We start from the raw sequence: 20,075 nt of genomic DNA on the forward strand, positions 1-20,075 counted from the left end.
GTCTCAGAGATCCTTGTAACAGGCCTTCAGTATTTTTCTTGAAAAGCGCGACATCTCATAAGGATACAGAGGTACACCCAAAATCCCTAGTTTCCCAATTTCCACAAACCCCAATCCCCAAAATCGGAGAACAGAAAAACCCTAAATTCCCAAATCGCAACCCAAAGATCGCGCCCACCTCTTACAGGGCCGGACCACCCAGACGACAACCTCCGCTTCTTTGTCACCGGAACCTTGGGGGGCATCCGCCACCGCGCCAGTGCCGTCACAGGGTCACAACCTAGGTTCCAGTCACATGAGCAAGCTAGCCGTTTGCGCGGAAGATTCCCAAACGAAAGATCGCCAAAAAGATCGCGGACCCATTCTCCACGTCTTCCGCAACACTCGCGCATTCCACGCGTAGCTCGGTTCTGCCTCCACATCATCCAACTATTACCCAAACCTCAAACTCCGTACGAGCGTCCGACAAACTAGGTGTCAAGCGTCCAAACCGTCTTCACGTCCAGCCGCTCGACACTCCACTTGGTTTAGGCCGCTCGACAACCCATGGGACGAACGTTCAAACCCTCCCCGACGTTCAGCCACTCGGTCACCAACGTTCGTCCACTCCGTTCTCAACAATCAGTCATCCGGTGTCAATAACGTTCGTCCTGAAACGTCCATTTCTCAGCCTCACGTACGTTCAGCCTTTCGACTTTGAGAATGATCGACAATCCACGGCTAAGAGCACTCAACATTCGGCCACTAGACGTCAATGACGTTCGTTCTCTTGGCCTCAACGTTCGGCAATTAGATTTCTCGGACGTTCGGCCTAGAGCGTTCGTCACTTCGCTCATTACTGATGTTCGGCCTCTAGCGTTTGGCCTCGCATATACTCGAACGCTCGACCATCAGTGTGTACGGGCGTCCAAAAATCAGCCCTTCGTCCTCACCTTTGGATTCGAACGTTCGACACTCAATGTGGACGAGCGTTCAAACAGTAAAGCGTTCGTCACGTCTTTTATCATTAACGTTCAAACAGTAGAGCGTTCAGCACTTCGCTCATCATTGGCGTTCGGCTTCAAGCATTCGTCCCTACGTTCATCATTGACGTTCGGCCTCAAGGGCCCAACACTCACTCACTGATCATTCGATCACTCGATCTCTCTAACGTTCGTCCTGAGACGTCCCGCACTCAGCCTTGCGTACGTTCGGACTTCGGTTTCGAGGACGCTCGACAATCCAAACCTACGAACATTCCTCGACGCCAATGACGTTCCTCGAGGCCCTCTTTGGCCTCGACCGTTCGACCATCCGTCCAATCGACGTTCGGCAGCTTGCCATGGACCGTATGGCTTTTCTTATTCGAACGCTCTACAGTAACGCTCGCCTTTCTTAGTGCGTACCGCTCGACCAAACTTCAACACGAGGGATACAACATACGGTCGTCCTTAACCGATCGTTCGGCTCAATCAGCGTTCGGTCATTCGACCAAAATGAGGCTCGATTATTGAGCGTTCCCTGACGTTCGGTCTAAAACGTTCGGCGCTTCGCTTGTAATTAACGTTCGGTCTAGAACGCTCCGCGCTTCGCTCCTCATTAACGTTCGGTCTCTAGCAATAGACCTCACGTGCCCCTCACATGTCGCTCGGTCACTACTGCTCGACAATACCTCAACACGATCACTTCAGCGTTCGAGCACCACGGTCGTTCGAACACCGTTCAAACAGTCCCCGTCGTTCATCCCCTCGATCTCCAACGCTCGTCCACTCTGTCCCCCAACGTTCGGCCACCGGCCTCCACAACGTTCGTCCACTCGGATCCACATGTGTTCGCCCATTCGACTAAAACCTGATGCTCGCACACTAGTCCTCAATGACGTTCGGCATGTTGGTTTCAACCGTTCGACATCTTGGTTTCAACCATTCGGCCAATCGCTTAACAAACGCTCGGCATTTTCCATAGGAAGCGTTCGGTCATTCGGACTCGCTTGCTTTCGGTCAATCAATCTCTTTGACGTACGGCCTCAAGCGTCCAGCATTCGGCCTAATGAACGTTCGGTCACCAGGTTTGCAACTTCACCAAACGATCTCACCTATATGCTTAATATTATTTCTTACAGTGCAGATAAGCATATCTTGTACGTAAAAGCGGACACCTGAGCGCCGTTCATCCTGAAGCACTCCTAAACCCGGTAGATGTTCGCCCAAGAACACCCAGGTGCATAAAGGGATACACTCCCGCTGGTAGATGTTCGCCCTAGAACACCCAGGTGCATCGAACAAAGGGACACACTCCCGCTGGTAGATGTTCGCCCTAGAACACCCAGACCATCAAACCTAGGGGACCATCCCCATAGCCTAGCTTATGTTCACCCAAAAACATCAACTTTTCAAAGATTCTGTCGTTCAACATCGAAAGCGCTCGTCATTTGGTCTCAACGCTCAACAATCAAATGTCAACGAGCGTCCACTCAGTCAGTCGTTCGGCATCAACGCTCGACAAACAAATGTCAACGAGCGTCCACTCAGTCAATCGTTCCGCCTCAACGCTCGACAAACAAATGTCAACAAGCGTCCACTCAGTCAGTCGTTCCTCCTCAACGCTCGACAATCAAATGTCAACGAGCGTCCACTCAGCCCGTCGTTCGGCCTCAACGCTCGACAATCAAATGTCAACGAGCGTCCACTCAGTCAGTCGTTCCGCCTTACCGTTCGGCAATCAAATGTCAACGAGCGTCCAAACATCGCTCGACATTCATTTTAACGAGCGTTCAGGAGCCGCTCGTCAATTCATTTCAACGAGCGTTCAAGAAGCGCCCGCCAATGCATGTCAACGAACGTCCCAACATCGCTCGACATTCCACTTCAACGAGCGTTCAGGAAGAGCTCGTTCATCCATGTCAACGAGCGTTCGTCAATTTATATCAATGACGAGCGTTTAGACACCGCTCGGCAATCCATGTTTACGAGCGCTCAAGAAGTTGGCCGTTCGGCCTCCAATTTGTTCAACCTTTTGGTTTTAAGCGCTCGACAACCCCTGTGTACGAGCGTTCAAAACAGTCGGCCGTTCGACTTCCCTTTACTTTCAACCACTCAGTCTCACATGCCACTCGACCACTCGACCACCTATGTGTCGAACGTTCAAACAGTCGTCATGATCGGCCTCGCATGCCACTCGGACTCGACCGCTCGGTCATACGTATCTTCACGTTCGGCCTCACTTGCTCCAGCTTTTTGCCATTCGTCTTCGCCTCCTTTTGGTCCATCAAATTCGTCATCCTTGTTTTAACACGTTCAGTCCACACTTGAGCAATAACCAGGCACACGCTCTCTAATTACAGCGAAGACAGCCTCCCTCAAACTCATAAGTCCTATAGTTACCACGTTCATGAAACGGAACGGTTAACTCGGACTTGGGGAACATGTTATGTAGTAAGGATATTTATGTAATAACATAAATATCTTAGATATTTTAGACAGTTAAAGCCACTAACCACATTTTTAGGTAAGGTGGTTATTTTTATTTTGCTTATAAATACAGTGACAGGACCAAAGTCCAGGTACGTTCTCTTTATGCTCTAGAGACCCTATACAGTATCATAATCACTCTCTTGAGAGCTGAGGCTCCATAATTCACATCTGACTTGAGCGTCGGAGTATCTTTGCAGGTACCTCCCCCTCCTTTGGCGAGTATGACGAACAACAATGATTGGAGAAAAACACGCGTCCCAGACAGCCAGCAAGCAACCCAGACAGTCAAGAGCAACAAAGACACACCGAACAAATGTACACCGAAACAGTATATAAAAAATCAGTAAAGCAAAAATCCATATATATAAGAAAGACTTTTACATAAGTATAAGTATTTAAAAATATATAATTTTATATATCTTTTTACAATTCATATAAAAAACATGTTTTAACATAAATTATTTTAAAAATCATTGAACAAAAATATACATAAACAAATACATATGCTATGTACTATCACGACAGATAATTTTGTTTGCGTAAGTATTATTTGAATTTGTTTTTGATTTTGAAAGAGAATCTTTAATAACTAGATACATATATGAATATGGAAAATACTCTTGACTTTTTTAATTGAAGATAAATATATTTGTCTTATCCATGTCTCCATAACTATTTTAATACCTATTTTACTTTGATCTTAGTCTTCTTTTAAATTATTAAAATAGTCATAATTTATTAAGTAATTTAATATGTGTATAATCCTTATTTATCTTTGACCTACACTTTTTTTTTCTTATAATTGTTTGGCTTTATGAAATTTATTCACATCTTCAAAATATTTTTCCTTCTATTATTATCTCTGTGCAACTATGTTCAAATAATATATGTTAATTAATATTTTTTATATCTCATATTTCAATATTTGTACTTCTTTTTATATATTTTTATTTATTGTTTATTTTTTTTCACATGAGAATGATTAACTTTCTATTTAAGTATTAAATAGCATAAACTTTTAGTCTTAATTACTTATTTTGTTCTCAGTTTGGTTCAAGTATGTCAAGTTGGTCTATCATTTTAAAAAAGTATTAATTGCATCCTCAGTTGGTAAAATTTGCCTTAGTCAAGTTCCTTCCGTTAAATACGTACAAACGGCGTTAACTTTTTCTCTCTCCTCTTCAACCTAGCATACTTTTCTCTTTTTGTTAGTGCTGTCTTTTCGTACTTTTGCACTACCAAACTTGTTTATTAGTCATTCAATAAAAGTTATTAACTTGTTGAGATATGTTATTCATTTTTTGCTTATAAAATTCAAAAATGTAATATGCATTTCATGCTATATAAAGATTTTCAACGTAATTAATTTGTTTCCACACACGAAAAAGTATGAATATAAATCATAATTGATTGTAGTTGTTAACAGTTTATTAATAATTATGTTTTTAAGTAAATAATTAAAATTGTAAATAAAGTAAAAGTAATAATTAACTAATTTAAATTTAAATAATTTTTAAAGTAATTTATTTTAATAATAATAATAATTATTATTATTATTATTATAATAATGATAATAAAATTGTTTCATAATACTAGTACAAATAAATTTACTTTTAAAAAAATCAACAGTAACTTTTAACTGAAACTATCTTTTTTATAAATAATTTTAATTTCAAAAATCTTCATAAAAAAAAATTACTTTACAAAATTATATGCATACACAGGGCTACAATTTTTTTTTATTCTTGTTAGTACTGATCCATTAATAAAAGCAATTAAATTTCGTACTAAAAAGAATTTTACGCACCAATATTTGCAAATATAATTTTTGCTGTGGTTCTATCATCAAGAATTATGATTTATGCATCGTGGAAACATGTGTGACGTGTATAGGTAAGAATTAGTAAAATGAACCTTTTATATTTATTTTCTCAAAACTATTCCATTTTTAAATTAATTAAATATTGATCAAAATGATGCACCATATGAGTTGTCTTCCTACTATAACAGGAATTCTTTCTAATTACAACATTTGCACTAATTGCAAAATTAATAAACATGAAAACTACAATAAAAGCTGTCAGAATAAAAAATTGTAGAAATTCAAGAGATAAATAACATATCATTCAACAAATTTTTCTTACTATCAATACAAGAAATAGGAAGTCTATTGTATGTATTGGAAAATTCAAAGTTTGAAATATTTTTCAAGTTTAATTTGTAAAATTTTACACAAAGTTCGGCTACAAATATTTTGAAAATTTCTACATAAAAACGGGTACAAATATTTTGTAAAATTAAATTACTTTATGCGTAAACTTTTAAGTTTAATGCTTTTAAAATTGATATAAATTAATTTAAGATGAAAAATTATAGTTTATTCAAAATATCTTATAAGGCTTGAGTGAATTAAATTATATCCTGAGTTTAATTTTAAATGTAACATTCCAAAATTTCACACTTCAATAATTGATATATTGTAGCATTATTTAAAATAACATCCCATAATCTCTTACTTCATAATTCATAGTTGATATGTATATATGTTTTAAACTCAGATTTCAACTACAAACTCATAAATATAACTCGAATCCTTCTAATTTATTCTTCTATCTCACAAACACGGGTGAGCTAACATGCAACCAATCATTTTATAAAACATGCATAATTACTTTGATGCGGTCAACAAACCTTATATAATAATTATGTCAGACACCCTCATACCATCATACAACAATCGCATCATAGATACTCATCCATTACTTTGATACACTCAACAAACCTCATATAATAATTATGTCACACACCCTCATACCATCATACAACAATCGCATCATAGATATTCATCCAGATACACTCAACAAACATCATATAATAATTATGTCAGACATCCTCATATCATCATACAACAATTGCATCATAGATACTCATCCCATCATACCACAATTCCTAATAGGCACTCATCCCACAATACCCAATAGACACTCATTCCACAATACCCAATAGACACTCATCCCACAATACCCAATAGACACTCATTCGGAAAATACGTTGATGAGCGATCACGGGACGTTATGCACTTGTGATGACTTCTACTTCTTCTCACAAATACACTTCCAAAATACTCCATATCATCCACAAGGTTAGTCCTCAACACTATGTCCAAAACCGGCACATAAACCAAAACCTCCTGCCCCTCTCACCACATAATTCATCCTTCTCTACTTGAGACTGGATGATTATTAGAGTTTCAGGATAACCTCCAACGACAGGACCCTCAACATCAACATATACCCAAATACCATATCATTACAGAATCTCTCCGCGAGACTCATACCATGCTCATATTCCTGAACTCATATTATACCATTACAAAATCTCTCCATAATACTCATATCATGTTCAGATGCATAAATTCAAATCCAATATAATAAAATACAATCATCACAGAAATCATACAAAATGAATATATCACAAAATAAATTAACAATACTAAAATATCACCATAAATGGTCACCGGAGAAGAATCAAATGTTTGACGAATCAAACTCACTATAAACGCCAGTACATATGACTAGTCACAACTTACTGGATTTGACCAGGGCTGCTCTATGATCAGGGATGTACCAACTCCGATTTTTAAGATTCCTCTATCCTACCATCACAATTACATATCTACCACAATAACCTGAATTCATCAGAAATTTTCATTCCAACAAGATATATTGCACAATAATTTAACAGTACATAATCTGTTCAACAAGATTTAAGTTAAAACTCGTCAAGTAGACTTCCAGAAAAGAGAGGTGCGTCACAATGAACAACTTAAGTACCAAGTCTTTCCTTAGCCAAAGTGTTCCTCATCTAGTTTTAACAAATTTCTTATTTACAGATTCAAAACAACAGCATATAATATTAACACAAAAATTCAATATAGATAGATATACAATAAGCACATATGTTTTTCATTAACAGTATTCACACATAATTTCAAGACATGAATAGTAATAAAACAATACTAAATCATAATATAAAAACTTAGAAAGGTTAGCTCTCCTACCTCTATTCCAGGCTTAATCTCTTGTTCAGAATTTGTTTCTCCGAAAACCCTTCAGAACCTTTACTCTTCTTGCAACTAAAAATTTCTTCCTAACTCTTTCTTCTCTATTTCTCAAGACTTCTCACTTGATTCTTCCTCTCTTTGTGCAAAATAGTCTCTCCTCTCATGGCTATTTATAGTCCAAAATTTTTACTATTCATTAATTTTTTAATATTATTTATTATTTTAATATTATTTTATTATATTAATATTTTAATCACCACTTGACATATTGGATACCTCAATAATTCCTTAAAACCTGGAGTACTTTATCCACTATCAATATTTTTATTTTTTTTATTTTTTTTAAAGAAAAAGGTAGAAAAGAGTTTGAACCCATCACCACAATTTTCTACCAATTAACCTACCAAAATTTCTTATTTAGCTTTCCACATTTTATTTTTACATAAACTTATTATATTTTTCATTCACAAAGAAATTTATTACTACTAGTAATAAAATTGTTACTATTAAGGTAAATATTTTTCATGGGTCTTACATTAAACAATTGTGAAAACAAATTTTACCCGTTGATTGAATGAACTATCTTCAAAATATTTTTTAAAATAATTATTACAAATTTCCAAGTTCTTTTAAGAGTATGTGCTTGCATTATAAATTTCCACTAATACAGTGATAACATTTAAATCATAAAATAAAACAGCCAAGGGACACTGCAAATACTGACAAAGAGATTGCATTATAAAAAAAGCAGAGGAAAAAGAAAAAAGAATTAAGGTCATTTGTACCTATTTAACGGAAACGATTTAATTGAAGCAAATTTTATCAAGTAAGGATGCAATTGACACTTTTTTTAAAAGGATGAACCAACTTAACACACTTGAAGAACAAAATAAGTAATTATGTGAAACTTTTATTTAGTAGGTAGTATAAAAAGATTTACCTTCTTTCTTCTTTTATTCCTTAAATGTTGTTTCATTTGAAGAACTCTTGAAACAATTTTCATCTCTCAATAATTTGACTAATTTAATATCTGAAAAGTTTTCTTAGATTTCTAAAATATTTTTCATTTTATCATACTTTTAATTGTACATTTGTTTCTTCTTATTCAATTTCATTCAATAGATTGTTTTTAAGACACATTTGATTATGTTTATTGTTTTAATATTTATATTTTTTGTTTATTTTTATTATGTATAGTACTCTTTTTGATATTTTTATATAATTATTTTTAGTTTCTAATTAATTATCAAAAGTGTAATTTTATTTACTATAATATAATAATATAATATGATTGTCATTAATCTTGTCTATCACTATCTAACATATATTAAAGTTCAAAATATAAAAGATCTATACTAAATTTTATTTATTATTAATTTAATCTTTGTTCTTTGTGTGATTTAATTCAAGTGGTGAATTATAATATTTATTAGTGTATAAAAAATATATTTCATTACAATTTAAAGAATAAAAGTGAAGAGATATTTAAAATATATTTTTAATTTGAATATATGTTTTCCTTTTATAATTTTCTTAAGATATTTTTAAATTTTATGAACTTTATTTTAATAACGTTTGTAAATTTAATAAATATTTTGATTATTGTAAAATTGTATTTGGTATTCTAGTTTTAGAAAATATACAAATAATTTATTTCTAAATATTTTTTTATAGTGAAGAAACGATAATATATTTTTTTGATATTGAATATATATGATAATATTATGTTTTTTTATGTAAATTTATTTCTATTTTATAAAAATTAATTTATTACTATTAAAATAATAAAAAATCGAGCATGAACATAAGATAAAATCTGATATCCATTGAATTTGAATGTAGAAATAAGAATGAATTTTCTATTTAAAAATAAATATGAGATAACAAAACTTGATTTCATCCATTCTATTACAATACCAAATAAACATAAATTATAAATGGTAAAATAACATATTGTAATTACCACCATGTGATGTATATATACTGTCGAGCTAATCATATAATAATTTTTTTTAAAACAAAATTTCAAGTCATCAGCTATATAATAAAGACATGCAACAACAACAAATAACAAAAGTAAAGAATGAAGCTGCAGAAAAAAAAAAAGAGAGAGATTTCAGAATAACGTTGATTTTGCCACCTCAGTCACAGACATAGCATCAGAAAATAGGAAAGTGTGTGTGTTTCTTTTGCTGCTTTGACCATTAAGAAAACAATCGACGTGTATTGGTTTGATTTGTAGACAGACGCTATGATATTGGTCGTCTTAATTATATATACTGTCTTCATTGAGTGATAATCATTACCTCTCAAGAATTGAACAGTCCCCAAACTTATCATAATTTACCTTTTATCATCTTCATTCTTCACCAAACTACTAATGCTCAATGAAATTTCAGACTTCAAAATCAATAATATCTATATGAATATGTCACTCTTCATCATCAACATAATTCTCTTATTTTTACCTCTTTTCTCACTTAACATAAACCTAATCTTTTGCTTTTTACTTAAAATAAAAACAAAAGGTCCACGTTATTTTACTTTGATTCATTTTCATTTCGTACAAATCTTACAATGTAGAGTGTACTAAAAATTAACATTAAAAATCTCACTTAGTTTATTATTAGAAAAAAATAATAATGGAGGAGTTTATTATAATTGAGAAAAAAACAAGCCGTTTTTATAACTTCTTTGTTTATTTGTTTAATATACTTATTTTAAAGATGAGTGAAAAAAATATAGTATATAAATTTTATTTGCTTCTTAAATAGTTAATTATTTATTTCATAGTAGTATTCGTTTTAAATTTAAACAACTGGTATAATTCATTTGCCAATAAAGTGCTTTTACATTTTCATACCATTATTTAATTACAAATCATCGTATTTTTATAACTTTTTTTTATTAATTTACAGTATAAAGTATTTTACTCAAACAATGTGTAATAATTAAATTCTTTTTTAAAACTATCATTAAAGGACCGACTTTTTGTTTATGAATTGCAAGGTACGTATTCGATTTTTCCACATTGATTTGGACTGAAGACGTACTATACTACCAAAGGAATTGGCTTTCATTTTTATTTTTACCATAAGAACAAATATAAACTCATATAGATATTAATTTATCAAATAAATATACAAGAATGAAAACCCTAAATCTTTTAATTTAAGATAACTATAACAAAATGAAATTGGAAGACTCTTCGGTCTATAATTATTTTCAACGTATTTTAGTGTTTTATATATTAAAAAATCTATAAATGTATTGTTACTTATTATCATAGTGAATAGAAATAAGAATTTGAGAACACGCAATACCAATTGAAATAATAATAGTAATTATATGCTTCTTAGTTAACCCGAAGGCAATCATGGAATACCATGTTTGTCTCCCACTCCAACTTCCCAAAAGCCATACTACGCTCTATTACAATAATTCATACTCCAATTGCATTCAATAATTTCAAGATTACATTCTTTTTTGTCTTAAAATGTTTTTCACGACGTAAAATTATTTATTTTCTTGAAACAGTTTATTGCCATAGTTGCAATTAAAAAACATTCAAAATACTCGTTTTCCATCTTAAAATTAAGTCATTCCATGAAAGTAGACATGTTTCAGTGTCTTTGTAATTTAAAACTTCATTTGATTTAAAACAATTAAAATTTTGTACAAAATTAAATAATTATTAAATACTCTCTATTTTAAAGTAAATGAAATTATATTATCATATAAACAAGCAGCCCTTTTTACTTAATTAATGCTCTCTGATTTATTTCATTAAAATGTCAGTTTACAGGAATAAAATTAAAATTAAGTAATGCCCTCTTCCATAAATTATGAATAAGCAAACAAGGTATTTTGGGTCAAGCTTAGAATAACGTAAAGAGTCAAATAAGTAGGTTGATTACTGAAGCTTTTCGCCAATGATAATTTTGTGATAGTTGAATTCATCGTCAATGACTTTTATTGTATTTGAAATAATGTTAAACATAACTTACGTTTGATAAGATTAATTTTAGTCAAAACTGGTTTATAATTATATTTAATACAATCAAGACATGTTGCGACATGATAATATTGGATCTGCTCCTAGTTAAATATAATTTGGCTCACAAATATTTCGTTCATATCTATTCAATTAGGACGAGATCATGTTAATTAATAAGATAATCTATAATTAAGCTAAAAATGAAAGAATTAATCCAACATTAACAAGTAATTGGGTCATGTAGCCTAGACTAGTCTAGGTAAGGACTCATAAATAATACTATAAAGAGTATATTCTACTAGGTATGTTAATTATGTTTATTGAAGATCATATTTATTATTCGCTGACTTACTAACTTGAGCGTCAGGGTATCTTCTGCAAGCACAATCTCTATCCGGCTTGGAAAGGACAACTACCCTTGAAAAAGAATGAATACTCTTGAAATTAAAGGCTTGAAATGTTTGAAGTTTTGCAAAGTTTTACAATAAATATATATATATATATATATATATATATATATATATATATATATATATATATATATATATATATATATATATATATTTTGAAAGAACGATAAAAACTACATAATTTATATTTGAATACTATTATTATAAAGGAAATTAATAAAAAAAAGTTCAATATTAAATCACATAAGATATAACATTAGAATATGTTATTTAGAAATATAAATTTTACTCTATATGATGAACAAAATGTATAAACAAACTATAAAAATTCACTCATATATTCCATAAGAGTTTTAATTTCCCTTACAAATATATTTATAAATTTAGGAATATAGTTTTGAAAGATCATTTGTTTCGTTTACATAGTGTATATCATTGATGAAATAACTATATTAGTACAAGTTGATTATAATATTGATGTTGATATTTAATTATCTTTTAATTATTGGTTCAATTCATTTTTTCTTGGACCTAAGAGCAAAATATTGATTGTCTATATCAATACTTGAAAAATATTCTCAATTTAGTTTAAATTTTTGAGATATTTTAAAATTGTCAATTTATGGGACATACTACAAATAGTTATAATAAAATGGTTCATAGCATGCAGGTTAATCCGTCAAAATGGACGAGTCGGATAGCAATTTTCATTGCATAAGTCCATTTTGGTTAAGTGTGTCTTACTCGTCTAATTAACGGGTGTTGCTCCTTCCACCACTGTCCATTGCTCCCTCCACCATCCCATTATTGTTTTACCCCCTCTCTTTATTTTTCCATTCCTATTTTATACCCTTAGTAAAATTTTAGGCTTAATATTTTTTAACCTCTACCCACTCCAATCCTCTACATGTATGCAGCGCCAACTCTTCTTCCACTTTATACTTCGTCCCCTCATTGTTTCATTGTGCTCTTCTTTCTCTTTTTCACGTTCCACTTCTTCCTCTCATTCTTTATGATAGAATTGTGGTCTCAGAGTATGGTGGACTTTCATTAGCTGGTGTGCTTAGTGAGAGATTGCAAGTGGTAGTGGAAGCAATTAATCAGTCGTGCCAAGATCGGTGTGTGGTGGTGCTTGAAGGATTTGTCGTGAAGGTACGTAATAAACCCTAAAAAAATAAACGTATAATCTTTAAACGGATGTGAGTATCCCTCAACGAATGTCAACATCCGTTTAAGGGAAAACGGATGTCGATATCCGTTTTGCCTTAAACGGATGTTGACATCTGTTGACGGATGCTCACATCCGTTTAAAGTTACATGTTTATTTTCTAGTTTATTTTTATTAGTTTATTTTTTTATATTAATTTTGGAGATATTTTAATAATGTAATTTATATGTTTTGATGTATTATTTTTGAATATATTTTTGATGTATTTTAATAATTTATTTTTGAATAACTTTATTGTTATTAGTTTATATTTATATTTTTTTTTTATTTTGCAGTTATATATAATTAGTTTTTTGTTTTAATGTTTTTGTATAATATATATTTTTTATATATGATTTTTGTATTCTTTAACAATTTTATAATTATATAAAAAAGTATTTATTAGTTTAATTATATGAAATATATAATTTTATTATATTAATATTTTTGTAATTAAAACAAACGGATGTGGTGGAGTTGGGGGGAATGTGAAAAGAGAGAGAAGGAGAGTTGGGAGGTGGGAGTGAGTGAAAAGTAAAAATGAATAGAAGGATAGGGTTTGAGTTTAAAATAAATAAATAGGGTTAAAAATAAAAAATATTATTTTTGTAATTAAAATGTTTTTACAGAAGGTTGGAAAGGTGGAGGGAGAAGTGGTGGTGGCGGTGGAGGGAGCAACATCCCTAATTAACAAGCTGAAGGCTGCCTAGTCTGCTCTAGCCCACTAACCCATTTTTATTTTTTAATTAAAAATAAAACTAATTTAATGTATGTACTCTTCTATATCCAAGGATTAACATGAATATTGAAGCAACATAGCGTATCCAACAGTATATCAAGTTAGTTCAAGACTTGTACTGAGAGATATATCAAATCAATTCTTTCTCTTTTAGAAAGTGTGAAAATGGTATATTGAGTGTTTATATATATATATATATATATATATATATATATATATATATATATATATATATATATATATATATATATATATGAATATATATAATCTTCTTTGATATAATAATTTTTAATTAAGTATGATTTTTTATTTAATTTAACTATTAAATAATGATAATTCTATAATATTTTTTGTGCTTTATAAATATTTATTAAATTGAAGACACTTTTTAGAGTGTACAAACTCGAAGCATGATTCGATATGAACTAAAATTGTGAAGTCATAATTATTTAAAAACAGAAAGATGAAGAAGAAAACAAAATTATTTATTCTTATTAATTATAACATTAGACATGAGTCAGGTTTTGCTTTTCCACCATACAAATAGGGGGCACCTTCAAAATTCAGTGATGCTCAAGCAATTAGAATATTTATTCCTGAAAGAATACTGTCCAACACCAGTGAGCTCTTTGACTTTGGAGTCGTCTAACAAGAAGAACCCTTGCTCAGAGATAGTCAAATCAGAGAACCTAATGTTTAAGTGGTGCCTGAAGCTATAAGTGGTGCCTGACATTGTATCAATGCACAAAACTTCCTCTTTTGAGTTAATTCACACTTAGTAAACTTCTAAGTACTTAAAATTTCACTATTTTAACTCAAGTTGAGCTATATTACTTAATTAAAGAACCCATGGAACATTCCAACTCAAACAAAATCACAAAAACTCATTCTTTCAACATATTACAGAACATGCAAGTAACAAATATATATATCATATTAAGCAAAGTTCATATCATCTCAAATCACAGTTCAACACACATATACATATAATGAATCAAGCAGTTCAACTTAAAACAAGTATAATTAGTTTCCCTCACTTATTAAACAATTTTATAACTCTAAAACACCATAGCTCCTTTAACTTCATTTATGGTCTATATACACATAAAAACATCCAAAAAATGACCAGGTCATATCATTATGATCATTGATCAATAGAGACTCATATTATGACTCAAAGAGCACATAAGTGAAAAAAGTATTTGCATGCAAAGAGAGAAACCATATTGTACCTACAAAAGAGGAAAAAATAATGATTTATTTGAAGAAATTGATTAGATGAACTTAAAGAATTCACAAGGAAGAATACCTTGATGGACTCAAATCTCGAAAGAGATTAATAGAGAGTAAGGAAGCAAAAAAGATGAGGCAGAGAACTATAAAAAAGTAATTTATAGAGAGATTGTAATTTTATATAAAATAAACTCTAGTTATTAAAAATCTATTTATAACTTAAACTTTTTATTATTAAAATATTTTAGTGTTCACTTTTTATTAAAAAAAAAACTATAAGATGCTCTTGATTCATTTTTCGGAAGGCAAAATTGAAAGTAAAAGAGGACCAAAAATTAATTAATAATTTTTGGATAACTAAAAATACAGGAAACTTGTAGTAATTGAAAATTGTTAAAAAATAGACTTTAAGTCTAACTCAATTCCATAAAATTCGCTTTCTAAGATTGAATTAGACTTAAAATAAACTTTTTAAGATGATATCAGAGTCTAATTAGAGCTTATCCTAGTGAAATAGTTTTGTTTTATTCATTGAATCAAATACCATCTAGGTCTCATATTTGATTATTTTTACTCCTTGCAGTACTTTTATTTATAGATTTTTTAATAATGAAATATTTGACTCTATTAATTTCATGTATTTAATAGCATAAATCCTTCATTTATTAGGTAATTCAAAAAAAAATTATTTTTATTCTATTTAATTACTATTTTTTTAAAATTTGTAGAAATTTTTTTCCTCAAACAATTTTCATTATTTCTCAACGATTCAATTAGTTTGACATCTAAAATGTTTAGTCACATCTCCAATATACTTTTCGTTTTATTATATCCTATTAATAGTACATTTTCTTCTTTTATTCAATTATTTTGTATCAAATTGTTTATAAGGTAACACATTTGATTATCAAATTGACTTATAAAGAGATTATGGTTTTATATAAAGTAAACTCTAATTATTAAAAATCTATTTATAACTTAACATTTTTATTATTAAAATATTGTAGTGTTATTTTTCTATAAAAAAATCTACAAAATACTCTTAGTCCATTTTCTAGGAGACAAAATTGAAAGTAAAAAAATGACAAAAATTTAATTAATAATCCTTTGATAATTAAAAATACAGGAAAATTGTGGTAATTGAAAATCGTTAAAAAGTGAATTTTAAGTTTAATTCGATATCACAAAATTGGTTTTGTAGGATTGAGTTAAGTTTAAAATCAACTTTTTAATATAATATTAGAGTGTGATTAGAGTTTATACTAACAAAATTTATTATTTTTGGATTTATTATTTTATTCATTATCAAGACTATTCATTAATACTCAGTCTTACACTATGAGAGAGACATATATATATATATATATATATATATATATATATATATATATATATATATATATATATATATATATATAAAAACGTGAGGAAGTGGGTAAGAAATCTTACATAAATTAAAAATAAAATAAATTTAAAATATATAAGTAGGTGTAAATATTATTTTATAAATTAATTTTAAAAGTTGAGTTAAATTTAAAGTTTTTTTTTAAGTGTAATTACTTAATAACGGAATTAATAGTTGAAAAATAGAGTACTGCAAACGTGGGTTATTCTTGATGAGCGAGAATGTGGCACTTGAGTTAATGGTAGGGCCATTACCATGTTTTGTTAGCACACGCAATATTCATACTCCGTTTAAAGCTTCTTTCAACAACTTATCTGGCCCATCCCATCATAAAAGAAAATTGCTACAAATTAAAATAACTCAAAGGTCAAAAATTATATTTAATAATTAATAAATTTTTAAAATCTCATCCTTTTCTTTTTCTACTTTGATGTCCTCGTCTTCTCTCGTTCACAAATGACAAACTATGTCGGCGTCCTCGAATGTATATATTTGTCTTATTGTGTGATGGTTAAAAATCTGTTTTTCTTATTAATATCATCACATGAGATGTGAGGACGGAAAACAAAGAGAAAATAAAAACAAAATAAATAAGGAAGGTACTATATTTAAATTGTTGTATTTTAATATTTTATTAGATGTTTATCTCCTTAATAACCTTGATCTTTAAAACTGACGCCATTAGATTGTGGAAAGACAAATAATTGCAAGTGGTTTTTGTACTTGCCTCATTGTCCTCTTTTAATTCTATTAATTAAGAATCATCCACTTAGTTAAACAAAAATATACTTGTAATCACATCAGTGACAGGACAGCATATTCTGGAGCAGCCAAAGGAGGTAAGACATTAAATTCATTAAATTTCTTCCACTATTATCTCCATATCATTTTAAAATATTATTTTTTATATAAAAAAAAAATCTAACACATGTTTAGACAAATAGTTTTTTAAAATAAAAATAAATTTCCATATAATATATGTCGGTGTAAATTAAAACTAAAAAATTATAAAATGAATATATAAAATATCTACAGACAAGTAATTTTAAGTTATAGATAAATTTGCATCAATATTTAGAAATACGAAATCGAAACATCCTTATAAGAAGATCTGTAATTAAATTGACATTGTTAATTAAAAGATGTGATGATGATTCAGCAGTTTAAAGGGAAAAAATAAGTTGCATTATATTTGAAAAAAAAAAAAAAGAGGATAGAAAACAATTACAAGCAGAGCAGGCATTCTTTGTGTGTGTGTGTTGTCGGGTTTCTCGTGATTGTCATTGAGTCCCATAATGAATAGCCACCAACCTAAAGAACAAAAATGAACTTAGAATTCACCAAAATAAATAAACAAATCCTATAATCCACTGGGAGGAAGCATGGCCCTTTATGCATCAGTCCCCAACTGTACATATACCCCTTCTACGTGAAGTCAATATTATATTTTCCTTTCGCTCAAGCAACAATTCAATCACCATAATACCCCAACCCATCTCTAACTTTCACCCAACTCACAAGGCCAATCACGTCAATTCAACAATAAAAACTCTCCCTCACGTGACTTCCACCCTACGACGCTTGAGGCAATGGAAACGACGTCGTTACCGCCACGCTGCTGTGATCTTTGCAACTCAGTGCCTTCAGTATTCTCCACGACACCTTCCCCGGGCTACGATTCCCGCCCACCTTCTCCGCCGCAACAAACATCGTGCTCGATGCGTTCCGCCGAACCTGCCGATTCTTCATGTCGCTCAGCTCCATCTCAGTCGGCACCTTCATCGTCCCGAACATCAGAGAGTACCAGCGCGGCTTCGTCGCCTTCTTCGACGCAGCCTCCTGCAGCGCGCCGCTCCTGGCGGAGGAATTCCTGTCAACCTCCGGATTGGAGGACTCTCGTAGCCTATTGTAATCCAAACTCTTGCTGTTCCTCATCATGAGGCGGCGAGAGCCGATGCACGTGACACTGTTCGATCGCGTCACGGAGGAGAGAGACTCCGATCGCCGACGGCGCGCGGGAGATTTATCCTCTTCGACGACGAGGCTTTTGAGCGGAAGGAGTTTGCCGCAGAAAATGATGTCATCGGCGGGGCACATGTCGGAGCTGCTGCTGCTGCTGAAGCCGTTGAAAATCTCGGCGGCGTTATCGTGTAACGAGGAGGGTCGGAGTATTTTCTTAAGCGACGTTTCGTCGAAGCTTGGAGTTCTGGAATTGGGGTTAAGTGGAAGGTCGCAGAGCGAGAGTGCCTCCTCTTGCTCTTCTTCTTCGTCTTCTTCTCGAGATTCCATGTATTCGGCGTCTTTCATTATGTTCGTTTGCTTTTCTTCCATTGTTGAAAAAATTATGGGAACAATGGTTATATATATATATATAAACGTGTGCGGTTTTGAAGGATGCGGTAAAATGGGGTTTTACTTATTTTGTAAGGAGATTTGGGAGCGAAGTTAATAAAGTAGTTGCGAGTTTGAGTGAGAAGCTAAAAATGAAAAACCGTGATTATTGGAAAGGGAAAAAGAAAAGGAGCGGGGAAAAAACAAAGAAGGGTGAGGGGAATTATTAGTATCTATCACACTTTAATTTTTGGGTTGGAGTGTATATAACGAAATTTATCTTCTAGGTGCTCCGCTTTGTGATTATTTTGGCGATGGCTTCTAGAAATTTTATACGAAGAATAGTGCAGTGTCCATTTCTGCTCAAGAACAGGCCACTCTGTCCATATAAAATATTCCAAATTAATTTTAAGGTTTTTTTCTCAGTGGTTGCTATTAGGCCTTATTACTGGCTGCTTTCGTGATTTAGGCCCACATGAACTAAGCTCCTTTGCAAATACAATAACAACTATTCATGATTTGTCATTGCTCTTATTAATTACCAACATCAACATAAAATCCTCATTTCAAATTTCAAACCAACCAATTCTTTGCGGGCAGTTAAGGTTGTTAATTAGAACATAATGAGCATTAAGTATTAACGTCAAAACAGTGCATCCTGTTTCCTGTTTCCTGTAGTGATTTTAGTTGGGATTAGTGATGAATTTTTATTTAGGCAGCGTATGATTCGCTGCACGTTTTGTCCTCACTTAAATACAGATACACACAAGCTCCTACTACATCCCAATTACAATCTCTTATAACCTACACAACAACAAACAATTCTCGCACATCAAATTTTCAGATTACTACTTTGCCTTTTATACTCCAATATTTTACAAGATAAATATGCTTTATCGTGATTACTTTTAATATTTTTTTGTTTTAAGTTTTCTATTTTAACTCTATTTCTACTTCATTTTAAATATTTCATTGTGTCTATTTAAAAGTATGTTATTTTTATTTTATTTTAAATTTAAATACAAATATGTGTAAGATGTAAGATTAATAACAAATATGCAAGATGAAAAACATATAATAACTGAAGGAAAATAAATATAATAAAATAATTTATCCAAAGGTACAACATATAACGAGTTTAAAATTAATTAAATATTTAAATAAAAAATAGATATCCTTTACCAATAAAAATCAATGTTTATATAATAAAATTATTGTATAATCATACTTAACTATGT

General features: G+C 31.3%; 1 protein-coding gene across 1 annotated transcript; it reads right to left on the reverse strand.

Moving 5' to 3' along the window:
• Positions 1-17,818: 17,818 nt before the first annotated feature.
• On the reverse strand, positions 17,819-19,082 carry LOC124827497 (uncharacterized). Its single transcript, XM_047300564.2, has one exon. It carries the CDS (start codon positions 18,835-18,837, stop codon positions 18,079-18,081), a length of 759 nt encoding a protein of 252 aa, XP_047156520.1. The 5' UTR covers positions 18,838-19,082; the 3' UTR covers positions 17,819-18,078.
• Positions 19,083-20,075: the final 993 nt, after the last annotated feature.

Source organism: Vigna umbellata, chromosome 1 (assembly GCF_029865625.1).
Source record: "Vigna umbellata cultivar VRB3 chromosome 1, Vumbellata_1.0, whole genome shotgun sequence".
NCBI lineage: Eukaryota > Viridiplantae > Streptophyta > Magnoliopsida > Fabales > Fabaceae > Vigna > Vigna umbellata.